The 26,955-nt window shown below is 40.8% G+C and overlaps 1 protein-coding gene across 1 annotated transcript in view; it reads left to right on the top strand.

Moving 5' to 3' along the window:
• Positions 1 to 26,955, top strand: part of CTTNBP2 (cortactin binding protein 2) — a gene marked incomplete in the record, with an annotated part of 189,493 nt that overhangs the window by 7,432 nt on the left and 155,106 nt on the right. Inside the window, 1 exon segment of the mRNA XM_034768791.1 lies at positions 9,190 to 9,297. Coding sequence (XP_034624682.1) covers positions 9,190 to 9,297 — 108 coding nt within the window.

Consider the following 26,955-nt stretch of genomic DNA (forward strand, 5'->3'; position numbering starts at 1 on the left):
GGAATTTACCAATGCAATATCACTGTCTTCCTTTTAAACAAACACAAAAAAAAAGGCAATGGCTGTTGAAAATAACAATTCCAGTCCTAATAACCACTGGGAAGCATTTCTTGCTCAATTTTATCCTACGTTTTCTATAGCAAGTTACAGTGGATCAGTATATTTGATTTGGGAGAAATGAAGTAACAGCCACCCAAACTGAGATTGAGCACTCCTTAATTTTGAGGTGTTCAAATCTGGAAGGCGGGCGGGGGGCCTGTGGCTCCTCAGGGGAGCACGGCAGCATGTATGCAGCAGCGTGAAGCCAGACACACTGGTCTGAGTGGCATGGTAAGGGGGCTGGGGGGTTGGAGAAGGGGTAGGGAGTTCTGTGGGGGGGCAGTCAAGGGACAGGGAGCAGTTGGATAGGCATGGGAGTCCCAGGGATTTGTCAGGGGACAGGTAGGGGGTGGGGTCCGGAGGGGGGGAATCTCAGGAGGGGGCAGTTGGGGAGAAGGGAGGCTTAGATAGGGGGTGGGGTCCCAGAGGGAGCAATCAGGGGACAAGGACCAGTGGGCTTAGATAGGGGGTGGGGTCCTGGAGTCCTGTTGGGGCAGGGGTCCCAGGAGGGGGTGATCAGGGAGCAGGGGGGTTGGATGGGTTGGGGTTTCTGTGGGGGGCAGTCGGAGGGAGTGGATGGTGGCAGGGAGGGGCTACCCTGTGGAGTAGAGGGTAGCCCTATTTTTGAAAATTAAAATATGGTATCCCTACCTTCCCAGTGCAGCTCTCCATTCACAGCAGGCTGCAGCATAAGGTCCCAGCTTCCTCACTCCCTCCCCCTCTTTCCTGTTGGTAGTGGCCAAGGGAATGCTGGGAAATGTAGTTCTTTCCCTGCTCCAGGGCTGGCTCTATAGGCAGGGAGCTAACCAAGGAACTACAGCTCCCAGGGCCCCCTGTTGGTTCTCAGCTCCCATGCTGGATCCCTGCCGCCCCCGCAAATGGGCTGCCCCAAGCACCTGCTTGCTTTGCTGGTGCCTAGAGCTGCCCCTGCTCAAAACATCTCTGGAGTGAAGTGCCACCAGTGCCTGTCCAAACCTCCTCCCCACAAATGAATTCAGGATTTTGGAATGTCCTCCTCTCTGAGCAGCATCCATCAGTTTCAGGTGATGGGGAGAAGTACCAGAGTCCTTTTCATATGTCATAACTAGGGCCCTCCCAAAATCACGGTCTATTTTGGTCAATTTCATGGTCCTAGGATTTTAAAAACCACAAATTTCATAATTTCAGCTATTGAAATCTCAGATTTCACTGTATTGTAATTGTAGGGGTCCTGACCCAAAAAAGGATTTGTGGAAGGGGGGAGTCAAGTTTAGTGTGTGTGGTAGCACTACCCTTACTTCTGTGCTACTGGTGGTGGCAGTGCTACCTTCAGAGCTGGGCAGCTGGAGAGCGGTGGTTGCTGGCCGGGATCCCAGCTCTGAAGGCAGAGCCGGCAGCAGTGCAGAAGTAAGGGTGGCATGGTATGGTATTGCCATCCTTCTGCTCTGCTACTGCTGTGGTGCTGCCATCAGAGCTGACTCCAGCTGCCAGCTCTGAAGGCAGTGAAGTAAGGGTGCAATACCACGACCCCCAAATTACCCTTGTGACCCCCCTGCAATACCCTTTTGGGTCAGGACCCACAATTTAAGAAACGCTGGTCTCCCTGTAAAATCTGTGTAGTATAGGGTAAAAGCACCCAAAAGATCAGATTTCAGAGTCCGTGACGCATTTTTCATGGCCATGTATTTGGTAGGGCCCTACATACAATAGGAAATAAGACTAGTACCTCCTAACCAAACACTCCTCTGTGGATAAGAGAAAATCAAAGATTCTGATTAAAGCTTCTGATTTTGTTTGACTGTTGGTAGTGCTTCTGCCTTGATCTGTGAGGATGCAGGTTAGCAATTAGGCTCTACTAATGTTCGAGATGGGCACCCAGCAAATTGGGTGGGGCTGAGCTAATTAGTTGTGTGGTTTAATGATTCTGTATCAGCTGCTAGGCAACACTAAATTCTTGCAGAATTGGATTTTAAAAAATGACATGGCATTCGGGAACACTCAGACTCCATCTGAACAGACTTCTTACAAATTTAGTTTGAGGCAGAGGAATAAGAATTTTCCTCTGTTTGGGTCTTGTATGCTAAATTTCACCCTGGAGCAACATATTCATACATCTCTGTTGTAAAACTAGGATGGCGGAATGGCTGTTACAGGCTCAGTGCTCGAAGTATTGTAACTAAGTCTCAGAGGACACATGAATGGAGAGCCACTAATATAGAATATATTGGCTGGCATGAAAACAAACTATTGTCCTGTTGATTATAATGTCCAATGCTCGAGGCTCAGTATATTAGGGAGGCTGCTTTTTCAGCCTGAAAGGCAATAGTTTTCACTAAGCAATTTTATTTGTATTAATACAATCATTCACAAATCAGAAAAAAGCAATTGTACTGCTTGCTCCTTGTCTGCCCAACTCCTTCCCTTTTTTTCCCTCAATACTGCCAATTTCTCCACCACCTCCTGTCCACTTCTTATCTATCTTATAAACAGAAGCAGAATTGTGAGTACTGGTGCTTATAGGTATATAACTGCTCAGGTAACTGTAACAGCTACTCTGAGGCAAAACAAGAACCTAAGCAAGTCTATTATGGTGAAGACATCCTGCTTCCAAGAAGTGGCAGGCAGGATTTTTTTTTTTTAAATCTGATTATGCTGTCAACTAACATGAGGTAGTCTGGGAAATGCATGGATTTATTTATCTAGTCAAGTAGCCCTGGTGTGGCCAACTGGATTGCATGCTGGCCATTGAGGGGTGTAAAATATTGTACATGAATAAGTTGAGTGGATGGCCCACTTATTTAATAATATAAAAGACCAAGTCAAGAGTAGTGTTACAGATCTGGTGCAATACTGTACAGAAAAGATTTGTGTAATTATAAAGAGATGCAGTTGGGTCAAGCAATTCTCTTATTTTATAAATCCAAAGCCAGGGAATATTCTTTTTCCCCCTGCCTTCCAAATATCTGAGCTGCTTTTTCTCTTGCACCACTTGCATCTTATTTTTTTTTTTTTAAACTTCAAACCCCAAAATTCTACAACAAGCCGCTTTTGCCAATTCTGAATTTTTTTTTTAAATATTTCAGATGTAAAATATAACCATATAAAACAGTGGTTCTCAAACTTTTATACTGGTGACCCTTTCACATAGCAAGCCTCTGAATGAGACATCCCACTCCCCTTATAAATTAAGAACACCTTTTAAAATACATTTAACACCATTATAAATGCTGGGTGCAAAGTGGGATTTGGGTGCAGGCTGACAGCTCATGGACCCCCATATAATAACCTCATGACCCCCTGAAGGGTCCCAAACCCCAGTGTGAGAACCCCTGATATAAAACATACTGTACTTGTATTTGTTGTCCTATTGGCAATTCAGGATTCAATTATCAAGAAAAACTTGACAGGCCAGTAGTCAAATATAGTTAAGAAGATAAGGATTTTAATCCTTAATCATCTCCTTCCTCTAAGAATAAAAAAGCTTTCAGAATAAAACACTGCAGAAAATTACTTAAGAAATAGGTTCTGGCTCTTTTTGCTTGTGTATTATTGTAGCTAAACTTAATTTAATATGACCAGCAGACCCTCTTAATCACCCATTGCTGCTACCATGTTTATGCTCTGGTTCATGTCACGAAAGGATTTACTTAAAAAAAAAAAAAAAAAAAAAAAGTACATCACCTGATCAGGTCCCCATTTAAAATGCTCATAATTGCATCCTTGGTGTTGAATAGATTTTCACTTATGTCTCTGGCTCAACTCTGGTCAAGGACTAGGGTGGATAAAAATAATTGAATTTTTTAAAATTTCAATTGTCAAATCAAGGTCTAACTTTTATAATCTCTTACTTAATTTTAATATACAAATTATTAAGCAGTACATTTGCTGCCAAGCTTTAAAATAACCCAAACCACAGAACTGTTAGAAGTCACTGGCTAAGCATCTGGAACCAGAGTTTGTTAAAATGCTAAACTAGCTTTTGACATCAGTAGCCTCTTCTGCAAGAGTAATTTTCTTTTTCAGTTTATTCAACTAGTTCAGTACAGTGACTAATTCACTGTAAGTTAAGAAACCAATTGGAAATTGAACAAGCAGGGAAAACTTGATTTTTAATTCATAAATTGGAAAAGAAAAACTAGGTGGGGGGAGATCTAACTGAAACAATCAGTACAATTCACTAACTACAGATACGTTATTTAATGCGTTTGCTTTAAATGTAAAATGTTTGTTTTGTCAAACCTTTTGATAAATATATTTTCTTATGTATCCAGTTTGTTAAAGTTGCATGTATTTTTAATTGATTTTTGAATTTCCGTCCAAATAGACTTGGCAGATATCACAAGTAAAAATAAATGCAACATTGACTAATTTCTAAATAACAAATGTATACATTTATTCAGATATTGAATTTTAATTGCACTATATATATTTTTTTTTAAATAGATGCATTGTATTCTCGGATAGTTTGGGGCTATATTTTGCTTAGTGTAAAGGCTGTATTTAGTTGCAAATCAACATGTTTTAATAGTTAACAATCAATACAAATAAACCTTTCCTTAGAAAAATAGCTAAAAATTACAAATGCAAAAACATAGTTGAAATCAATTATTTAAATCAAGGTTTTCTGCTTGCTGGTTTAAATCATGATTTTAAATCAATCCACCTTGTCAAGGTTCATAGTGACTAAGTCTTTACCAATGATGTGCTGCCAATATATTAACAGGGAACTTTCACATACTTTACCTCTTGACCGGGGTGGCCAACCTGAGCCTGAGAAGGAGCCAGAATTTACCAATGTACGTAGCTAAAGAGCCACAGTAATACATCGGCAGCCCGCATTAGCCCCAGGCTGGCCACCCCTGCTCTTGACAGTGAATTCTGGTCTGGGGGAGACCATGCTGCTTGCACTGTCCCCTAGTAGCTGCATCCCCTTCCTCCTTTGGCCATGCTTATCAGAAATATCCTAATGAGCTAGGAGAGGAAATATGGTGTACCGAAGAAAGATAGTCTTGTAGTTAAAGCACTGGATGAGGTCTTAGAATATCATGGTTGAGTTTCTGGCTCTGCCATATGGACTTCCAGAGTGACTCTGAACAATCCACTTAATTTTGTCCTTAATTCCCTATCTGTAAAATAGGGACAAGAACGTTTCCCTACCTCACAGGGCTACTATAAGATACTGCCGCAATGTAGGTCATAGAAGAAGGAATATAGGGGAGGTATTGCCGGCTGCAAAGCTGAATTAGATATAGGAGGGGTGTGAGAGGAGGGGAATTTTACTGCTGGGAGGGAAGAAACTAGAGGCAGTATACTAGTATTGATGATCTGTGTAATGTGCTCTGTTACTACAGTGAGTACTATAGAGCAGGGGTTCTCAACCTTTTCCTTTCTGAGGCCACCCCTGACATGCTATTTAAAAACTCCATGGCCCTGCTGAGCCACAACTGGCTTTCTTCATATAAAAGCCAGGGCCAGCATTGAGGGGTAGCAAGCAGGGCAATTACCCAGGGCCCCAGGCCATTGGGGCACTGCAAAGGCTGCTTCAGCTTTAGCTTCTGGGTGGCAGGGCTCAGAGCCCTGGGCTTCAGTCCCCTGCAGTGGCCTTTGGCTTTCTGCCCTTGGCCCCAGCGAGTTTAACGCTGGTTCTATTTGGTGGCCCCCCCAGGGGCCCTGGACCTCTGGTTGAGAACCACTGCTGTAGAGACTTCTAAAAGAAGTAGTGAGAGAGGTTGCGTTTGCATGTGTGAGAATACAGAACAAGGAAAACAAGCTTTCAAAGTGACCTACTGCTTTTTTGGCCCCTTGGCATGAGAGCAGATAAGGATGGGGTAGTTCTGGGAAAGGTTAGGCACTTTTTCTAACCTCCAGTGCACAGTTCTGCATGTAGCTTGACCTGAATGTGGAACAGCAAGAACAAAACAAAGGGCATTTAAAATGAAGGGTTTCAAATGTTTACTCTACCACTTTATTTTATTTATTTATTTATTACTGGTGTTTACATATCAAGGCTATTCATTGGTCTATTTGGAAAGAGTTGATGGATTCAGGTGCTGTTGCCAAAATCACTAAAACTAATAGGAATTATAGCCACGTTCATTGTCTCTCAAAGGCGGATGCATGTTGGCTAAGTAGCCTGGGGAAGCCTGCCCTGATGTTTTACATGTACAGATACACCTCTACCTCAATATAATGCTGTCCTCGTGAGCCAGAAAAAATCTTACTGTGTTATAGGTGAAACTGCATTATATCAAACTTGCTTTGATTTGCTGGAGTGCGCAGCGCACCCCCCCCTCCCCTCCCGGAGCGCTGCTTTACCACGTTGTATCATAATTCGTATTGTATCGGGTCACATATCAAAGTAGAGATGTAAATAAGGCTCCAGCCTGCATGTTCTTTTCACCTGAACTCACTTCGGGGGGGGACGACAACTATCTCAATGACAAATTCAAAAACCGAACAAGCAAAGTAATGATAGCTGAAACCAAAGAATTAGAGGTTGGTGTGGGTCATGCACTAATTCCTTTTAAAAAAAAAAAAAAAAAAAAAGTCCTAAGATACTGTTGTCACCTGCCTAAACTTCACTTTCATTGGGTTTTGAGGTTCTGCTTTCTGAAAATCAAGCTCTTCTAGGGTTTGGCAACTTGGACACCCATAAATTGAGGTATCCATAATCACTAGTCACTTTGAAGATTTAATCCAGTGGTATCTTTCTTTCCTCCTAAGGACTATATACATTTCTCACTCCGTCTATTTTCTCCTGTGGAAGGAGCATCCCCAAACTTTCAGATCATAACAACCATGCCCTTTTTCATTGCTTTTCAAAACTAGCTGTAATGAGGGCTTACAGAATTGACCCAATGCTTACCAGCTACACTTACACCCACATGTTCACCCCCCCACACTGGGTTCCTCTGAATGCTTCAACTACAACAGTAGCGGTGTTTTGGGCAACTTTGCTTCTTTTCCCATGCTGGGGAAAACAGCTCATCTGCTCTATTCCCATTTTGAGAGAGTATCACCTGGGCCAGTTTGCTGTCAAATTCTCCTTAAAAAAACGGGATTACAGCTTTTGTTCATCTCCTGGTCTTGCTGCCTCCTTCAGTGGAAATAGGCATCAGTTCTGGTGGCTCTGCCCCTTGGCCACTACAAATTCCTACTCATCATGGACTAGTGAGTGTCTGCAAGCAACATCCATAATAACTGACTAAAAGGCTAACTGAAAGTGGATTTGCACAGTGCTGTTCAAATTTCAATGATTTGGCTATTAAAAAGGAGGGAGGGAAATAAAAACTAAAAAGGCTTAATTCTAGAATCCTCATTGCTCTTGGATTCCCAAGTGATGTTGCCCAAGGGGGGGGAGGTGGTGGTGGTGGGGTTCCTGGTACAATGATTGTGACAATTTCTTCTGGATGTAGACCTTGATACAGTCATTCAAGCCTTTGTCACCTCCCACTTCAGGAGTAATCCCATGTAGACTAACACAGAAGACCTCAGAAACTGCAGTTGGCATAAAATATGATGGCCTATTTATATAGTGGGATTGGTTGAAAAGAGCATAGTGCTTCACTGTTGCGGAGTTTGCGGAAACCTGCCTGTTTTCTTCTGGGTGCAAGTCAAGGTGTTAATATTATTCTATGATACTCTATAGCTTGGGTTGTAGCCATCCAGGAGAGTTCCTCTCTCCGTGTGCTGTCGTGATACTTGAGCTCAGCTGAAATATTCAAGTTTAACAGGAGTAGGAAAACAGAAATTGCCATACCAGATCAAACCATTGCCCAAGTCTAATATCCTTTCTCCTGATTATCAGCTCTTTTTGTGAAATTCTCTAATTATGGAATAACTTTCCTTTGGGAAAGTGCCTATGGTTGGGAAGAAAATCAGTAGCTGGCTTACACACTGAAACAGGAGGACTTACTCCCCTTGCAGAAATTTATTTTACTATATATAACTGTGGATGATATCTTTCTTATCAAAGTCTGGTCCTGTTTTTGTATTCAGCTGGCTGCTTTGCTTCAATGGAGTCTTGTGGCAATGAGTTCACAAGCTAATTGTGGGTTTTTAAACATAAAAGTACTTCCTTTAATCAATTTTAAATTTAGTATCTTTCAATTTCCTTGTAATGCCCTTTTCTTCCTTTTTTGGGGAAGAGGGGAAATGAATTTTTTTTTTTTTTTTTTTTTTTTACAGCTTATCTATATTGTGCAGTATTATTCACCCATATCATGTCTCCTTTTATTAATCCGCACTCTAAACAATTATTTCAGCATCTACTCACACAAGTTTTCCATGCATTTTTAATTGTTTTTGTTGCCTGTCTTTTTTGGACCTTTTTTCTGCCATGTCTTTCTTTTATTAGATGGGGTGACCTGTACTTGATTTACATATCCATGGGCTGTTGAGCAATTTTTAGTGGAGGGATCTTAGCTGTGGAATTAAATTTCTCTTGTTGGTCTGAAAATACTTCCCCCCCCCCCCACCCCCCACCTTTAGGGCAGGCCTCATCTGTTATAGAGGCTTTTCTGTGATTGGGAGTGTTTATTTACCTACTCTGCTAGTCTTTTGTATTTGTATTTATTTGATTTTTAACTTTCTTTTGTGCAATTGCCCTGAGACCCTGTATATGGAATCATTTGATAGGATGAAAAATAAAGTTATTTGTCAGACTTTTAGTTGACAATGTGAAGCCCCAAGACAGCTAAAATACAAATGCTTAACTTTGACTGAATTTGACTTCAGTGGGTCTACTTGCTTAAAGTTAATCACATGCATAAGTCTTTGCAGGAGTTGGCCCTTTGAAAGAAAAATGGTTTGAGAACAGCACGTACTGGTAAACTCCTCACACTTCATCTTAAATAAAAAGGGGTAAAACTACTTGATACTCACCTTGAACCTGCTTGTCACAATTCAGATCATGTCAAATCTTTACAACACAATAATAAACTTTAGAAAAATATGGTCTGTGGTGGAAATGCTGACAGAAACTAGCACTATTATCATGCCCTTTCTCTCTTGTTTTTGCTTTGCAGTTTTATCTTTGTTTTCCCCCCTCCTACCGTAACCATACCTGCATTTAAATAGTGTATTCATTCATCAATTGTACTTCTCTTACAGAAAAGAGAGTTTGATGTGGATAATCTGAGCAAGCCAGAACTGCGGATGCTCCTTAGTGTAATGGAAGGGGAACTGGAAGCACGGGATCTTGTAATTGAAGCCTTGAGGGTAAGTTACTGTGGTGTGTGGTTTTTTTTTTTTTTTTTTTTTTTTTTAAAAGATATCCTATGAATAACATTGCTGAAGTCGACGTACTTAGACCTATTTACTGTGGTGAGTCGACTGTTGCTGCTCCCCCATTGACTCTGCCTGCACCTCTCACCGCGGTGAGAGTACAGGAGTTGACGGAAGAGTGCTCGGGAGTGGGTTGATTGCTGCCCACCAATCCGGCGGGTAGTGTAGGCATACCTTTAGTAAAAAAAAGTATAAATTGTGATGTGTAAGGCTCTTTAGCTGTTCAGACCCTAGCACTGACAAAATGCTTTCTTGGCTAAGTGGTAATTGCTTTGTTCCCAAACCATCTTAACAAAATATACGGTAATTGAATTTGGAATTTGAAAGGGTAGAGCATGGGGTAAAATAATGGAATTTAAAGAGAATGTTATGTTGCATCATACTCCATTTGCAATAGGTGGGAATAATTTTAAAGAAGGGCTGTCAATCAGTTAATTCAAGTGATTAACTCAAAACAAATTAACTCAATTAAAAAAATGAATCACAGATTTTATCACACTGTTAAACAATAATACCAATTTAAATTTATTAAATATTTTTGGGTGGATTTCTACATTTTTCAAATATATTGATTTCAGTTACAACACAGAATACAGAGTGTACAGTGCTCTGATTACAAATATTCACACTAAAAAAAGCATGAGGTGAAGTAATTTTTTTTACTGTGCAAATATTTGTAATCAAAATAATAGTGAGTACTGCAAACTTTGTATTCTGTGTAATTGAAATCAATATATTTGAAAATGTAGAAAACATCCACAAACATTATTAGTGGTGCTTTGTTTTTGTTTAACAGTGCAATTAAAATCTATTTGTATTTTAATCTCATGACTAATCGCAATTTTTAAAAATATATTAAATTGAATCCAGTCTTCATTTGTTTCAGCAGTCTTGATGCTTGGATGTAACAAATGTTTAGTGGGCATTGCCAGTCTTCTGAAGTGGGAGTGGAGATGAAATGGGAAGGTCATGTCAATGTAGAAAAGGGTGTATGCCAGGATATAAACTTCTGATTTCCGATTAAAACTAGTTACTCCTAGTATACAGTGTGCTAATGACATGAAAGGTCCTTAACCTACGTTTGAAATGGCAAATGTAATTTGCTTCTAAAATAACTGAGTGATGCTAAACTTTGTCTTAGTCATTTTTTTTTTTTTTTTTTTTTTTGGTGGAACACTATTTGCATAATTTGATTCAAATCTTATTTTGTATAAATAGTTTTTATATTTATAGTATCCATTTTGATTTCTAAATAAATTTAGAAAAAGATTCTCAAATATCATGCTAGTTAAATATTGCTTCCTCACCAAATATCTTAATGATATTTATCACTGAAACTTTCCTTAAATAAAATATTGAAAATGTGAAGCTCTTTCCATTAGATTGTCTTAAATTGACATAATTCTTAAGGTAACATTTGGGAAATACTGGACATATTGGAAAATTGAATTTATGAAAAGGTTTTGTGGTTTTTGTTTGTTTGTGATTGGATGGTACTTTTGGCTTAAAATGAAAAGGAATAGAAGGCAGGCTTAATGTCTTGGATACTGGTTTGTTACGTAAAAGTACGAAACCAATGTCCCTTAAACAAAATGCTTTTCTGGTAGCTTATGAAAATCGGAATTTCAGCTGCAGCATATAGAAGGGTATATTTGAATATGGAAAACTTTTTATTGATCTGTGTTTTCTCTGGGAACATGGAAATTTTGCCTTGTTTAATGGTATCAAAACTCTTTAATGCTAGTAGTCCAAGCAGGTGACCTAGTAGTGGGCAAAACTGACTTTTTATATGTCCACATACAAGAATGATTTTAATAAAGTGAATGTCTTTAACTACCATTTTTTGCTAATTAGTACATGTTGTGTCCATCTTCCTTCTATAGCTATAACAGCTTAATTTACTGGACCAAAAATTTCTTTAGGCTATTAACAATGTACTGTATTCATGAGCAGAACAAAGCTGTAGATGTGAGCTTTTCCAGCTGAGTGCAATTCATGTCCTGCTTGTTAATACTGTACCCTGGAAGGGCTACAGTTCCACATGATGTATCATCTTAGGAGAACTGAGTATTTTCAGATTCCTACTGTGTAGATTTTTTTTTTTTTAAGAAACTACATTAATAAAGCACTTTAATTCCTTGCTAAATCTACTGTCATGTATTTTGAACAAAATAACACAAACATGAGTGGGGGAAAAATGTTAATTGCTGCTAAACGACTTCCTGATAAAGGCACAAACTATTTCAATATTCACTTAATTGCTGCACGCTGCTAATCATTTGCATGTTTTTACAGCATGTTAACATTATGGCAAATAGAGTAATCATTTAATAGATTAATATCGATATTCATCTTATTACCTATAACAGGTTATATTTGTTGAACCTAGAAATGTCTTATGAAGGTTTATAGCTCTAATTGTAAGAAGCTATAATTTAAGTAGCATGATTGGCTCAGATAAAACAAGGAAATGATTTTAATTCTAAATGATAGCAGGTGAACCAGTTAATCTTCATTTCAGATCTTGAAATATAGCCATATGCCAATATTCCTTTATTTGAACAAAGAGTGCAGACCACACTTGCAGTATGGGGGAACTTGATCTTGGGAAATGGTGACTCTGTTTATTGGGAATCATTGTGGATAAATCAGATGAACATGAGCTCTCAGTGGGTATGTCTGTACTATAAGCCCAGGCTCAAACTCCACCATGAGCCTAACCCCTCCCTCTGGGTACGTCTTCACTACCCGCCGATACGGTAGGTAGTGAAATCTATCTGGGATCGATATATTGCGTCTCGTTAAGATGTGATATATCGATCTCCGAAAGCACTCACAGTCGACTCCGGAACTCCACCAGAGTGAGCGGCGGTAGCGCAGTCGACGGGGGAGCGCGGCAATCTATCCCGCGCCGTCTGGACTCCAGGTAATTCGATCCAAGATACTTCAAGTATTTGCGTAGCTGAAGTTGCGTATCTTGAATCGATTTTTTTCCCCCCCTCTGTCTCCCCCCCCCCCCCCCCCCCTGTAGACCAGCCCTAAGTCTATATACAGTTCTGTCTGACTCCATACCATCACGGACTGGTCCAAGAGGATGCATTTTTGTAATGAACGTATGGTTGACATTCTGGACAAGTTAACAAGCAGGTGCAGTACCAAAGAGAGAAGGATTCTCAAGAAGTGGAGAGGCAGACGGAAAGGCACAGACAGGCTACAGAGTTCTAGGACAGAACTGCAGTACATGAGCAGATACTTGTATTGCAGTTTCTGGAATAGGAATGTACGTTGATGGAAAAGGCCGAGCCCAGCAAAAGACCTGTCTGAGCAGCTGTTTTTGCTAAGGCCCTCGAGTTCAGGCTTCTGTTGCACCCATACCAGGGTCTGAGTCCCCTCTCCTCAGGAATACCCAACCATGGAATTGTCCAAAGTAGCCTATGCAAGTGGCTCTTAACAAAAGCAGCAGGGCAGGGGAAATCTACTCCCAGCATACTTCCACCTCCATGCTGACCCTCTCCCTCTCATTTATCCAGCCTCTCTTGCAGTCCACCACCTCCCTGGAGGCCTATACACCCATACAGTGGCAGCAAGTGCGTGCTAAATGCACAAGGAAAGGAGAACATGCCAGGGGACATAAATAAACCAAAAAGCGCAAACAAAATCCCCTAATTTTGCATTTTGTTTGTGGTGTTGGCTTATTACTACTGTTTTGGTGTTCTAATGGCAGCTGGCCTGTCTGGCAATGCTTCAACATTTGTTGTTTTTGTAATTTAAGAAATTATTATTGCTATCACTACATCACATTTTATGTGATTGTTGAAAATAAAGATAAATACAGGGTAAGGCACAATGGGTAGGTTGTATCCAACACTTATTAAATACAACTGTGTACCTCAATCAATACTGCAAATGCAGTTTCTCCCCATTACATTAACAAACCTCTCATCCATAATAAAAATCCATAATAATGAATACCCATCTTTTCATTGTGTACTGTGACAGTACCCTTTCTCTCCACTTATCTTGTGGTGTGGTAGTACCTCCTTTACTGTAAACTTACAAAAACATTCATAAACATACTGTTCTACCTCTTCCCTTGGCCTATGCAAGTCCATAATGTGGGAGCACAGAGCATTTCTGATTTCTGTTGACTGGGTGTATCCTGCTTCAGCTGTGACCAATGCACTTTCTGACTGAGTGTACTGGTTCAGCAATCCATTACTGTCATAGGTCCATTCAGGGCAAATGGCTCATCTTTGTTTTCACAAAGATTTTTGCAGAGCACAGCAAGCCACAGTAATGCAGACATCATTGATGACACTGGGGTCCAAGTAGGCATCAGTGGGATTTCAAGCTGCCAATCAGGCAGAAACCCCCTGCATCATGAACATTTCCTATGCAGCCCACGTTAGTGTCCATAAATCTGCCTCTGTGGTCCACAAGGGCCTGCATAATAGAGTAGTACTCTGTGCTTCAGGTACTCGTGTGCTTCTCAAGAAGCACAAATTATGGGTGTAGTTTGGAAAGTCCATTCTCTCAAAGTCAGCAGTTATTTAACGGATTTGTTTATGCTCTCCACCTTTAGGTATAATCACATGCCTGATCACATCAGACTGTGCCCTGGCCACCCTTTTACCCACAGTTGACTTTCCAACACCAAACTAGTTAGCAATAGACCTGTCTGGGGTAGCAAGCTTTTAGACAGTTATAGAAACCTGCTTCTGGACTGACATGGCCATCCTCGTATATGTGTCACAGTGCTGGGGGGTCAGGGCAAGCTGCTCACAAAGCTCCAAAAATGTAGCTCTTTTTCATGTGAAAACTCTGGACCCACTGTTGGTCATCGGAGGTCCACAGGACTGTGATATCCTGCCAGTCTGCTCTTGTAGCCCTGCTTCAAAAGCACTGGTCTACATAGTGTCATCAACAGCTATACTAAGAGTCCTGAGCAGCATCAGCCAGTTTGTCTTCCATGTTTGTATTGTTTAGCTTCCTCTTTCTCCTGCTCTATTAGCTCTTTCAGATGCCTTTGGTGGGTCATAAAATGCTGCCAAACTGTCCACCAGCATCTTGTGAAAGTTCTGCCCGCTTCCTGAAACAGGAGTGAAAGCCCAAGCAAGAGAAGCTCTTCAAAATGGTGACTACTTCATGTTGCTGGCTCTGCTTGCTGGGAGTATGCAGATCCAAAAGACCGCTCTGCATAATCTGTTGGGAATTTGGTAGGCTGTGACAATCAAGGTTTCCCACGCTGCACCATGAACAAAAGGCTAAGAGTGACCACATTTCAAGAGAGCACTAGAAGTCTGGGTTATGGTTGGTTGGACTTGGGTTTGCATACTGCAATGTGGATGCTGGAGTCCCTGTGTCAGGCCCAGTCTCAAGTGTGGATGCTCAAGACCTGGGTTTTCAAACCCAGTGACTGTAGTCTTGAGTTCCACTAACCCCAGGGTTATGTTGTAGTGCAAATGTAGCCAGTGTGAGGCTGTGGCTAAAACAGCTAATGGGAATCTTGAGTAGGAGTAGAGAGATTATATTACCTCCTGTATTTGGCACTTGTGTGATCACTGCTGGAATATTGTATCCACTCTGGTGTCCATGCTTCAAGAAGGAAGAGAGACTGAACTCCTGGAGTCTCTATTTAGCTTATCATAAAGAAGGTTAAAGGGTGATTTGGTTCTGTCTGGCATGCAAAGATATAACAAGTTCCAGTGGATGGAGGCTGAAGCTAGATGAATTCAGGATAGATATAAGGCACGAAAATAAACAGTAAGAGTAATTAACCATTGGAACAACTTATCGAGGGTTGTGCCGGATTCTCCATCACTCTACATTTTAAAATCAAGATTGACTGCTTTTCTAAAAGTTTTATGCCCTAGTTCAAGTGTGAATTAATTCAGGGAAGTCATGGCCTGTATTATGCAGGAGCTCAGAGTAGATCACAATTATTCAGATTCTAAGCACTTTGTCCATTGTTTGGAAGTGTGGGTTCAGACCATAGTTAATGTTGTGATCAGATTTGCATTTAAAGCAGGTTATTGATTATGATCAGAGCAATTTCCCTGAACATGAAGAATTATGTGGTATACAGGGGAGACTTTTTTCTCTCTCTCCCTAATGTATGCATTTAACTCCAGCCTATGCAACTAAGAATTGTGTGCCCATGTTAAGGGGAGAACATGGGAGGGAAGGTGGTCTTTTACTTGAGATGTGGAACTGGGAGAAAGGACAACTGAGTTCTGTTACTGTCATCACCACTAACTCTATGCTGGTCTAAATCATGAGTTACTTTGCACTAGAAGGGTGCCCATTCTAGTGGACATGGGCCAGGCAGTCCGCAAAATGCTCATGTGGACCCCACTGGTGTACATTTAAAAAAAAAAAAAAATTCCCTACTGTGCATTAACATAGCCCATTTCAAACAGAACTATATTAATGAGCACCGGGGAACTTTTAGTACATGGCACCTGTTCATCATGCTGGCATTTAGCATGCAACATGCTAGCATTTACACCCCTCTAGTGTGGACTAACACACTGTGTAAATAAGCCCTATGTGACGTTGGACAAGGCACTCATTTTTATCATTTAAATATGGATAGTATCTACCTGCCTCTTGGAGTCAATGAAGTTTTAATGTTTTTGTAAAGTACATTTAGATCCTTGGATGAACTGAAGGTGCTAGTGTTGTTTCCTGAGACTGGAACCATAAAAGATAAAGACTATAGTTACTGCTGGTTTTCCCATTTAATTAAGTCATTTACATTATTCCTTTAAAGGGTTGTTTTTTTAATATTGAACATAGCTGGAACTTTGTTTAGAAAGGAAGTAATAACATTAATTTCTTTTGTCTGTGTAAGTCTCTGTAGGTGGTAAATGAGTTGAATATGAAAATTTGCATTTCACATGATGCTATGATGTGCATGTAATTAGAGTGCAAGACTTACAATGACTTCCTACTATGGATACTTTAATTTACTGCAGCACATGGGATTAGAATAAATTCTGTTGATTTCAGAAAAAATTACCACTATGGATTTATTGCAAACATAACTCATTCTTTAATGCCAGAAGGGACCATCATGATCCTCTAGTCTGACCTCCTGCATGCTGCAGGACATAGAATCTCACCAACCCACTCCTGTAATAGACCCATAATTTCTGGCTGAATTACTGAAGTTGTCATAACATGATTTAAAGACTTCAAGTTAGAGAGAATCCACTATTTACTCTAGTTTAAACCTGCACATGATCTGTGCCCTATGCTGCAGAGGAAGGCAAAAAAATACCAGGGTCTTTGCCCATCTGATCCAGGGGGGAAAAAATCCATCCTTACACCAAATATGGTGATCCGTCAGACCCCCAACATGTTGGCAAGACCCACCAGCCAGACACCTGCGCAAGAATTTTCTGTAGTAACTCAGCCCTCCCCATCTAGTGTCCCATCTCTGGCCATTGGGGATATTTACTACTAGTACTTGCAAATAAGTCACATGCCATTGTAGGTAGTCTCATCATACCATCCCCACCAATTTACCAAGCTCAGTCTTGAAGCCAGTTAGTTTTTTTGCCCCCACTTCTTCCCTTAGAAGGCTGTTCCAGAACTTCAGTCATTGGATGGTTAGAAACCTTTGCCTAACTTCAAGCTTAAACTTGTTGATGGCCAGTTTATATCCAGTGGTTCTTGTGTCCACATTGGCGCTTAAATTAAAGAACTCCTCTCCCTCCCTGGTATTTATTCCTCTGATGAATTTGTGAGGAGCAACTACATCTTCCCTTAGCCTTCTTTTGGGTAGGCTAAACAAGCCAAGCTCTTTGAGTCTCCTCTCACAAGGTAGGCTTTCCGTTCCTCGGATCATCCTAGTAGCCCTTCTCTGCATCTGTTCCAGTTGTAATTTAAGCTTTCTTAAACTTGGGAGAGCAGAATTTCCACAGTATTCCAAATGAGGTCTCACCAGTGCCTTGTACAATGGTACTAACACTTCCCTATGTCTACTGGAAATACCTTGCCCGATGCATCTTAGGACTGCACTAGCCTTTTTCATTGCTGCATCACATTGGTGGCTCATAATCCTCCTGTGATCAACCAGTACACCCAGATCTTTATCTTCCTCTGCTTCCAATATGCATCCCCATCTTATAGCAAAAATTCTTGTTGTTAGTCCTTAAGTGCATGACTTTGCACTATTAAATTTCATCCCATTTCTATTACTCCTGTTTTCAATGTTGTCCAAATCTTCTTGCATGATATTCCAGTCCTCCTCCATATTGACAGTTCCTTTTGTGTCATCCACAAATTTTATTAGCACACTCCCACTTCTTATTCCAAGGTCATTAATGAAAATGTTAAATAAGATTGGTCCCAAGACCGATCCCTGAGGAACTCCATTAGTAACCGCCCTCCAGCCTGACAGTTCAGACTGTCTCCACTTTACCCAGTTTCTTATCCACCTTTCAATTCTCATATTAATCCCCATCTTTTTCAATTTAACTAAGAATTTGGAACTGTATCAAATACCTTACTGGAATCCAGGTAGATAGGTATATTGCATTTCCTTTGTCTAAATATCCAGTTATCTCCTCAAAGTAGGAGATCAGGTTGGTTTGTCAAGATCTACGTTTTGTAAAACCATATTGTGTATAATCCCAATTATAGGTAAATCGTATGTCCTTAACTCCTTTTCTTTTTTTCAAAATTTGTTCCAGGACCTTGCATACAATTTGATGTCAAACTAACAGGTCTGTAGTTTCCCAGATCACTTTTTTCTTTTCTAAAAAAATATACTAGCAATTCTCCAGTCCCTGAGTTTACAAGTTCATTAAAAATCCTAGTATTGGGCTTGCAATTTCTTGTGCCAGTTCCTTTAATGTTCTTGGCTGGAGATTATTCAAGCATCCTGATTTGGTTCCATTAAACTGCTTGAGTTTGAGTTCCACCTTTAGATATGGTAATTTCTACTTCCATAGCCTCATTTCTGTTAGCCACCCTGCCACTACCCCATTGCTTCACTTTTTAGTAAGGGTAATGAGGAGCTAAGTATTCAGTCAGGTGTTGGGCCATGTCCAGATAATCTTTAATTTTCACCCTATCTTCAGTGTTTAGTGGTCCCACTTCTTCACTTGTGTGGTGTGTGTGGTTTTTTTCCAATTTATATAGCTATAGAATCTTTTATTATTGGTTTTATTTTTTTCTGCAAGGTCCAACACTGCATGGCTTTTGGCATTTCTCATTCTTTCCCTGCACTTTCTGATGTGCAAGAGGTAGCTTTCCTTGCTGATCTAGCCTATCTTCCATTCCTTCTGCTTTCTCATAACCTGTTTCAGATGCCTGTTCATCCAGTTTGATCTGTAATCCTTCCCTAGGAATTTTTTCCCCTTGCTTGGGATTCAGGCTTCAAAAAGTTGCTGTAACTTTGACTTGGAATTACTTTAAGCCTCCTCCACATTCAGATCCTTGAGTGCTAAGCTGATTTCCCAATTATCCAACCGTTTTCCCCCAATGTGTTGATTTGGTTCTTTTTTCTAGCTTCCTAATGCTAGTGGTAAAGTGGTAGAAAATCGAAAAAGGAGACAGTCACTTTGAGGTCATTCAGCAGAGAAGGCTTGGCTGAAACAGGGATGGGAGTCTTAGTGAAGGTGCAGGATCCACCTCCGTGTACAACTCAAACTACATAATCACCCTTCTAGTGCGGACTAACTCATCATTTAGACAAGCCCTTCACTAAGTAGTTTGCCTTTGAGAAGCGTATGCACAAGCAGAAGGTGCCTGACAGTAAGGAGGAAATTTTGTACATACAAATAACTTCTAAAGTGCTACGGGCTTAACGGACCCAGAAGGGGGCGGTTCATTGGAAATGGGGATGGGGGGGGGAAGAAAAGGAGGGAGATGCAACAGACTGAGGGCTGACAGAGCCCCAGCCTGAGACCCCAACTTCTTTCCCCTCCCCTACCACCCACCCCAATTTTATCTCAAACTGTCTCCCCATTTTCTCCCCCCCTCAACTTTTCCCTCCCAGCAAGCAGTTGTGTGTGCCTGCTCCAGGTTTTAAGAAGGCCCTGCTTCTCCTAGGCATGCATATCTGAGACCCCCCCCACTCCTCCCTCCATGGATCTCCAGGTAAACTGGGATCGGGGGGAGGGGGGTCTGAGGGTATCACAAATTTAAACTTCTGAAAACCAGGGAATATGAAGTTAGTGTACATCACCACCCATGGGGTGGGAAATGGACTGTGTGTCAGGGGCATGACCTGGTGAGGGCCTGGCTGAAGTAGGGGTTGGGGGCTTAGGGAGAGCATGGGACCCATCTTGGTGGACCGCTAAAGCTATATAATCAAGGAAATGTGCTGAGACAGAGATGATTTCCTGCAATATCCTGGATAAGCCATATTGAATTTTTAAGTATGTTAGAAGCTCATAGTATTAAAATTGCAAATGTTTGTTTTGTGGAAGGGTATGTAAGGTCTGGGGGTAGGGGGAAAAGATGACCAGTCTAAATCCTGGGGAATAGTACAAGCTTCAAAGGACTATATTTTTGAAACAATGGACTAGACAAGAATGAAGTTTTAAAGTTAAGTGCGTTTTCCAAGAAATCTCTAGGGGGAGGTGTATGCAAATGTACCCCCTCTAGGTATGCACTGCCTTTTTGAAGCTTCACTGGGAGAAGGGAACCTTTGTCTGCTGATCACCTGTTGTACGTGGACAATATCAGAGGCCCAATCTGTATAAAGGAGTGACTCTTGTACTAATTGGCATGCTTGTTCTGAGCTAAGGTGGCTATTAATTTGTAAGCCCAGAAAAACTCCTTGGTGGAGTTTGAAGGACTGATCACCTGCCAGAGTTCGTTTTGAAGTTGGTGATCTCCAGTAGGCTTAAACAATAAAAAACCTACACACCTGCTAATATGTCTTCTCTGTAATGATTTCACTTAATAAATGTGCTTGCTTAGAAAGATCGGTGTGGTACCTTGTAATTGTGGGCAATTAAACTGTTTCTCTTTGAAGAGAAAAGCAAAGCAGGCCTGCTTAGTAGTCTGACTTGCTAGGGAACTGTGCAGCTGGGTAAAACCCTGGTCCTAGGGGAAGGAGAGACCGTTGTGGAGCCTAGAGTGGATGCCCTGGCTGAACTGGGGGGAGAGGGAGGGAGAAAGAAAGGAGATATGTAAATCCTCCAGTAAGTGAACTGGAAATAGTAGAGTGGGGGAGATGCAGGGAGATATGTCTCTCTTGCATACTTGAAGTTATAGTAACCACTATGGAATAAAACGGTCAGGATTTTAGGACACAGACCATGCAGCCTCAGTCAGTCACTACACCCTACAACCATTTCAAGGCACTATTTTCCCCATCCTATTGGAGCAAGCGCACAGGAGCGGGATGGACCTAGATTTCAGGGATCTGAGTTTTGCTAAACTCCTTGTTCTGGAATGGCATAAGATAACACAGGGTAACCTCAATTCTGTGTTAATGAAAGTTCTTAGTGAATATACATGTTTATATATGAGACACCAATATCCCATGAACATTTTCCAAAGAGTGTTTCTATTTGAAAACAAGTTTTGTTTTCCTCTGTCATATATTATAAACAGATTTGTATGAAATTAGGATCTTCATTAAATTGGAAAGATCAAAGGATCCTGAACTGCTACAGATTTTTCCAATAACACCATAAGTGGAGGAAACACTACTGTTTGGTCTACACTTAAATAATAACATTGGTCAGATGTGAAAAATCCATACACCCTCCCCCATATAACTATGCCAATGTAACCTGCAGAGTAGATGCAGCTGTGTCAACAGAAGAATATCTGTTGCAACATAGCTACCATTGTTTGTGGAGGAAAAACCTGTTCTGGCAGAATACACTATAGGGTTACACCAGTAGGTAACTAAAGCTACGCCGTATAGTCTCCCTCATATAGACAATCTAAATGTAAGGGGTATGTCTAGACTGTAGCTGGAAGTGTGCTTCCCAGCACCAGCAGACAGACATGCGCTAAGTTGTGTAGCCAGGGGTAGTACCGCAGCAGCTCAGGCTAGCTGCCTGAATACAAAGCCAGCCAGAGACCCCATATAGGTACTTGGTTGGTTAGCACAAGTCATGACCCAAATACCTGCCCCTCCTCAGGCAAAAGCCCAAGAGAAGAAAGGACCTCTGAAAAGATTAATTGATATAAATCCATCAGATCAGCAAGGGAAATGAATACCAGAATCAAGAATCCTCCACTAAGAGTGCCACATACTTATCCTCAGATATTTTAACCTAGCAACTGTTAGTTTGACACCTCAATTGATCACAGTGGCAGCCCTCATACATACAGGAAGAGAGGCCTAGCACTCAAACCATACAGGCCCAAGGGTTGGAGACCCTGCTTTTGTCAGCATCATCCTCTTTCCTAATCCAGGCTCCTCTCAAATGCTGATTTTTTTCCCTTCATTACCTCTATAGTCCCGTCCCATCCCATCTCCTAGAACTGGAAGGGACCTTGAAAGGTCATCGAGTCCAGCCCCCTGCCTTCCTTAGCAGGACTAAGTACTGATTTTGCCCCAGATCCCTAAGTGGCCCCCTCAAGGATTGAACTCACAACCCTGGGTTTAGCAGGCCAATACTCAAACCACTACACAGGGTGAGTAATACAGCTGACGTTGTGTGGTGGTGGTCCTCAAGTTGCAGACTGCAACCTTCCAGCTAGTGTCCCTGACTCCTTTCACTGAACTATTGCTCACATGAGTTTAGCTGTGCTCTAGGGCAGGGGTTCCATCCATTTTCTTGTGCCATTGGTACAGTTCTATTTGAAAAGTCAATTTTCTCCTGCAATAGCTGGTTTATCTGCATGGGCACTGAACCTAATCAGAAGATCTGTTGATTGTTATGCCTCACTTCATGGCCAAAAAGTTACTTCCCCTAGGATAATGGGGAGTCAGTGCCCCCCTGTGGCAAAGCACAAGTAGTGAATAATTACCACACTGCTGTAGCAGCCATTCATTCTATGTAAACAAATCAAACTTTTCCAATTTGGGCACCTAGCTGACACTAACAGCGAGTTAGTGGGTTTCTGGTCCCAATGAATGAACTGTCTTAAAGTACTGAGGACATCAGCTCACAAAAAGTCAAGATGAGCAGTGGAGGTAGAGAAGAATCCACAGGAGAGTTTGCATTCCTGCCAGAGCTGTTAATCCCTAAAATAGGGGAGGATGACCAGAAAATTAAGGCAGTCTTTAGTGTTTAATGAAGGATCACAATGCTTAGCTATCTGTTCTAGACACACTCCAGTTCGCAGCCCATTTCAGAGACTGGCTTCTGACTTGTGAACTGTTAGCTAAGAAAAGGGGCTGCAGAAGTGGGCTTTACTTTTCAGCTACATCTTTCTAAAGCATCCAAGGAAAAAAAGGTCTGGAGGCTCAATGATGGGACAACGTACCAAATAATCAAGAACATATGTACGGCTCATCATAATGAATTATGTTGGATCTACACCATGTTTCTTATGCACAAAGAAGATGGACAATTTTTTTTGTTTTCGTTTCTTTCCAAATGACTTTCCACATGCAGTTAACTACTAAAAGAACTGAACCCTTAAATGACCACGTGCTTCTCTGAGCAATATAAATATATGGAACTGGATGACTCAGGATAATGGAATATGGAAGTAGAATTGGGTGAATTTTTTTTCAATAAATAGTTTAATCACTGTAAAAAGTTGTTTCAGTCAAACCCAACCTGTTAGTGAATTCATGTTGGAGTCTGTCAGATAGTATTTTTCAGTTTAGTTTAACTGTGTTTCACTAATGTCAAAGTGAAATGTTTTATTTTGACCTGACTCAAAATTGTTCGTTTATATTTTGAACATTGACGAAAATTAGAGGATCAGATTTACAAAATGTTGAGGGAGGAGTGGCAGCCTCCCTTTAACCTGTAGCCTTATGGTTAGGGAACTCATCCACAATGTGGGAGACCCAGTTCAATTCCCCCTAGCCTGAAGTGGAACTGGGAAGATTCAGGTTCAAGGCCCTAAGTGAGGACTGAGGCATGATGGAAGGAGAAAGAGCAGCTTTTCTCTGAATAGGTTATAACATTTTTCTAGGGCGGGGGTGGGCTAGCTATTGCCCGGGGGCCACATCAGGCCCTCCACCCATTTTAATTGGGCCCTCAAGCTCTCCCCAGGAAGTGGAGTCCGGGGCTTGTCCCGCTCCAGCTGGGGAGCAGGAGCAGGGTAATGCTCCACTTTGCATGGCTCCTGGAAACAACGGCATATCGCCCCTCTGCCTCCTACACATAGGGGCAGCCAAGAGGTTCTGCATGCTGCCCGAGCTCCAAGCACTGCCCCCACAGCTCCTATTGGCCAGGAACTGCAGCCAATGGGAGCTGCAGGGACGGCGCCTGAGGACAGGGCAGTGCACAGAGTCGCCTGGCCACACCTCCGCGTAGGAGATGGAGGGAAGACATGCTGCTTTTTGTGGGAGCCACTTGAGGTAAGTGTTGCCATGAGCCTGACCCCCTTCCTGCACCCCACCCTCCTGCCCCAGTCCTAATCTCCCTGCCCTCTAAACCCCTCAATCCCAGAGTGGAGTATCCTCCTGCACCCCCAACCTCTCATCCCAGAGCCTGCACCTTCAGCTAGAGCCCTCCTGCCTTCCCGCACACCAACCCCCAATTTTGTGAGTATTCATAGCCCACCATACAATTTCCTTACCCTGATGTGGCCCACCCCTGTTCTAGGTAAGTAGAAGACTGACAATGCAAATTGAAAGCTGCCTTGTTTAACAAGGATTAAATTAACTTTTATCAAACCCCACACAGACTCTTTAAAAACTCATTAGTATCTTGAAGTGCTGTACAATAAAGACATGTGTCAAAAATATAAGTAACTTAACCTAGTAAATTAGAAGGAATTTATTTTTTGAGATTTAAGATGAACTGGGAAATAGATTCCATAATCTATAATCATGACTGAAAAGGTGTTCTTAAAATGGATAATCTAGAAGTATGTTCACCCAATGGCAAACCAAAATTTATACAAAGAGTATGCTGGATACTTATAAACCTAGAGAATAACACAGAAGTAGCAACAAGCGTTCAAAAGTAATTAAGGAAAATTATTTCACATAGTGACCAGTTCAAGGGTTAAAAGATAAAACTTCAAAATACAAGTTAACAGCTTGCAATATTGAAATAATGCTTTTTGGCTGCCAGATGCAGTGAATTTAAAAAAACCTAATATTTAAAAAGCATTTAATCATAAGAGATGCAATGTGATAATCTGAGAACAGGTAAATACTGTGTAGATCCTTGAGCAGATAAAAAGCAAATAAAATGACATTTAAACAATCAGCGACACTTGCCAAATCAGTAAGAACAAATTACACACAGTCTCCATAAAATTTCAGTAATAAACTACATTTCTAGTTTTTAAAAAAATAAATAAATAAATAATTCCACTATTCAGAAGTTACAACATAAGCACTGTCAGGGTCACTCCTTTCTGGATCACTTTGTTCTCAAAAGCACAGGCCTACCATTGCATTCCCACACAGAACCTGCAGGCAGTTCTCTCCTCACACATACATGTTGGCATCCCTCCTGCGTGCGTGGTCTTTTTGATTTCCAAAAGGCACCTGCTGCAACACAGTCTGTCTTATTGGCAGCCAGAAATACCAAATTCAGCCTTTCACCTATTCCTCAGATATGCTTTTTTGGCACACAAGGGCATAGGACTTCTTGTAGAAGAAATTTAGATTTATTCATTAACTTAATCATTACCAGGCACCCAAGGGACCAAACAAGAATATATTGTATCATCTTTTAGATAGGCAGAAATGTTACAGCTAAGTGATTATTTGCTAAACAAAACTATATTGCTACTTTTTTTCAATTCCTCTTAAAAACAAAAGACCCCACAGTTCCCAGGCTCTTCTCCAATAACCCCTTAAAGTTAGTTCCGAATAATAGTAGGTGTTAACTTTGCAGCTCTGATGTTTCTGTGTAATTATATTTTCTCCTTAGAGTTTAATAACATACAGAACAATTTTTTGTTTGCAGTAATTCTATTTGTATGTGTGGTGCATATATCACTGTCAAAAATGTAGTATCACATTCCATGACAACCAACACAAGAAAGTAACAATATACAATGGGCACTCAAGTTCAAATTGGTGTATGAAGTTTTATTATATGCAATTTATTATTGCACAGGCAACGATGTGAAAGCATGATTGCAATTCAGCTGTTGAAATGCCAGTCAGAAGTATGCATAAATATCTCCACTTTAGATTAATACACATAAATTATGCACAAGTAATTTTCAGTAATCTATAGTATTTTGTTCTAAATTACCCACCAAGAAATTAAAATCATGACAATGGTAAACTTACAGTATCAAGTATCAGAGGGGTAGCTGTGTTAGTCTGTATCCAGAAAAACAACGAGGAGTCCGGTGGCACCTTAAAGACTAACAGATTTATTTGGGCATAAGCTTTCGTGGGTTAAAAAAACCCACTTCTTACAGTATGCCACAATATATTGCTCTGTTTTATTTAGATTTGGTTTTGTGAAGGTTGAACAATATATCTGAAACAAGTTATCTGCAAGCCTGTGTATATTATACATACTACAAGCGAACACGACAAACACCAGATGCTTTCAATCAATATTAAAAAATAAAATTGCACTAGGAAGTTCTAAATCAGCGAGGAGTCTGACTGCAATTAAAAGACAGATCTTCTAGTAACAGCACTCCACAATGTACAGTTGAAGCAGAGTCTTAAGACCCATGTGGCCATTTTACATGCAGTGTCCACCCATCTGTCAGAAGACCAGAGATTGTCACAATGATAAGCTTTTTAAAAAAAGTGAAAATGAGGAAGGTGACATTCACAACTTCACCTCTTCTAAATGTAGTAAGTAGAATGAGTCAACAACGCAATGCTGTTGCAAAAAAAAAAAAAAAGCAAAATATAGTTTTGGGTTGCATTAACAGGCATAGCATACAAGTCACAGGACCTGATAGTACCACTCAACTAAGCGCTGGTTAGGCTCAGCTGAAGTATTGCATCCAATTTTGGTCATTAATCTATAGAAAGGATGTAGAGAAACTGGAAAGGATTCAGAGGTGAGTGACAAAGACGATCAAAGGGATGGAATGCAAGCCATATGAGCAAAGGCTGAAGGAACTGGGTATGTTTAGTTTTGGAAAAGAGGGAGATTAAGGGAGGACATAAGAGTCTTCAAATACTTAAAAGTCTGCAATAAAAAAAATGAAGAACAAGAAGGACAAGAAGCAATGGGTTCAAGCTAAAGCATAGCAAATTTAGATTAAATCTCAGGAAAAACCTGTGTGCCATAGAATATTCACACTGCAAGTTGTAACAAGTAAATTCTGTAATTTTGACAAGTTATCTGTCTTTTTCTATTTGTGGGTCTTCTCCTTTTACAATGATAAATGGATGACAAAATGAACTAAATTGGCTATATGGCTCTTTAAGGAAGGGCTAGCACAATGGGATTCTGATCCTGATTGTGGTCACTAGGCATTACTATAAATAAAACATGTACAAAAATAATAGAGCATTATAAAAATACAAAATCCCCATTCTTTAAACTTTTA

The sequence above is a fragment of the Trachemys scripta genome, chromosome 1, assembly GCF_013100865.1.
Source record: "Trachemys scripta elegans isolate TJP31775 chromosome 1, CAS_Tse_1.0, whole genome shotgun sequence".
Classification (NCBI taxonomy): Eukaryota; Metazoa; Chordata; order Testudines; family Emydidae; genus Trachemys; species Trachemys scripta.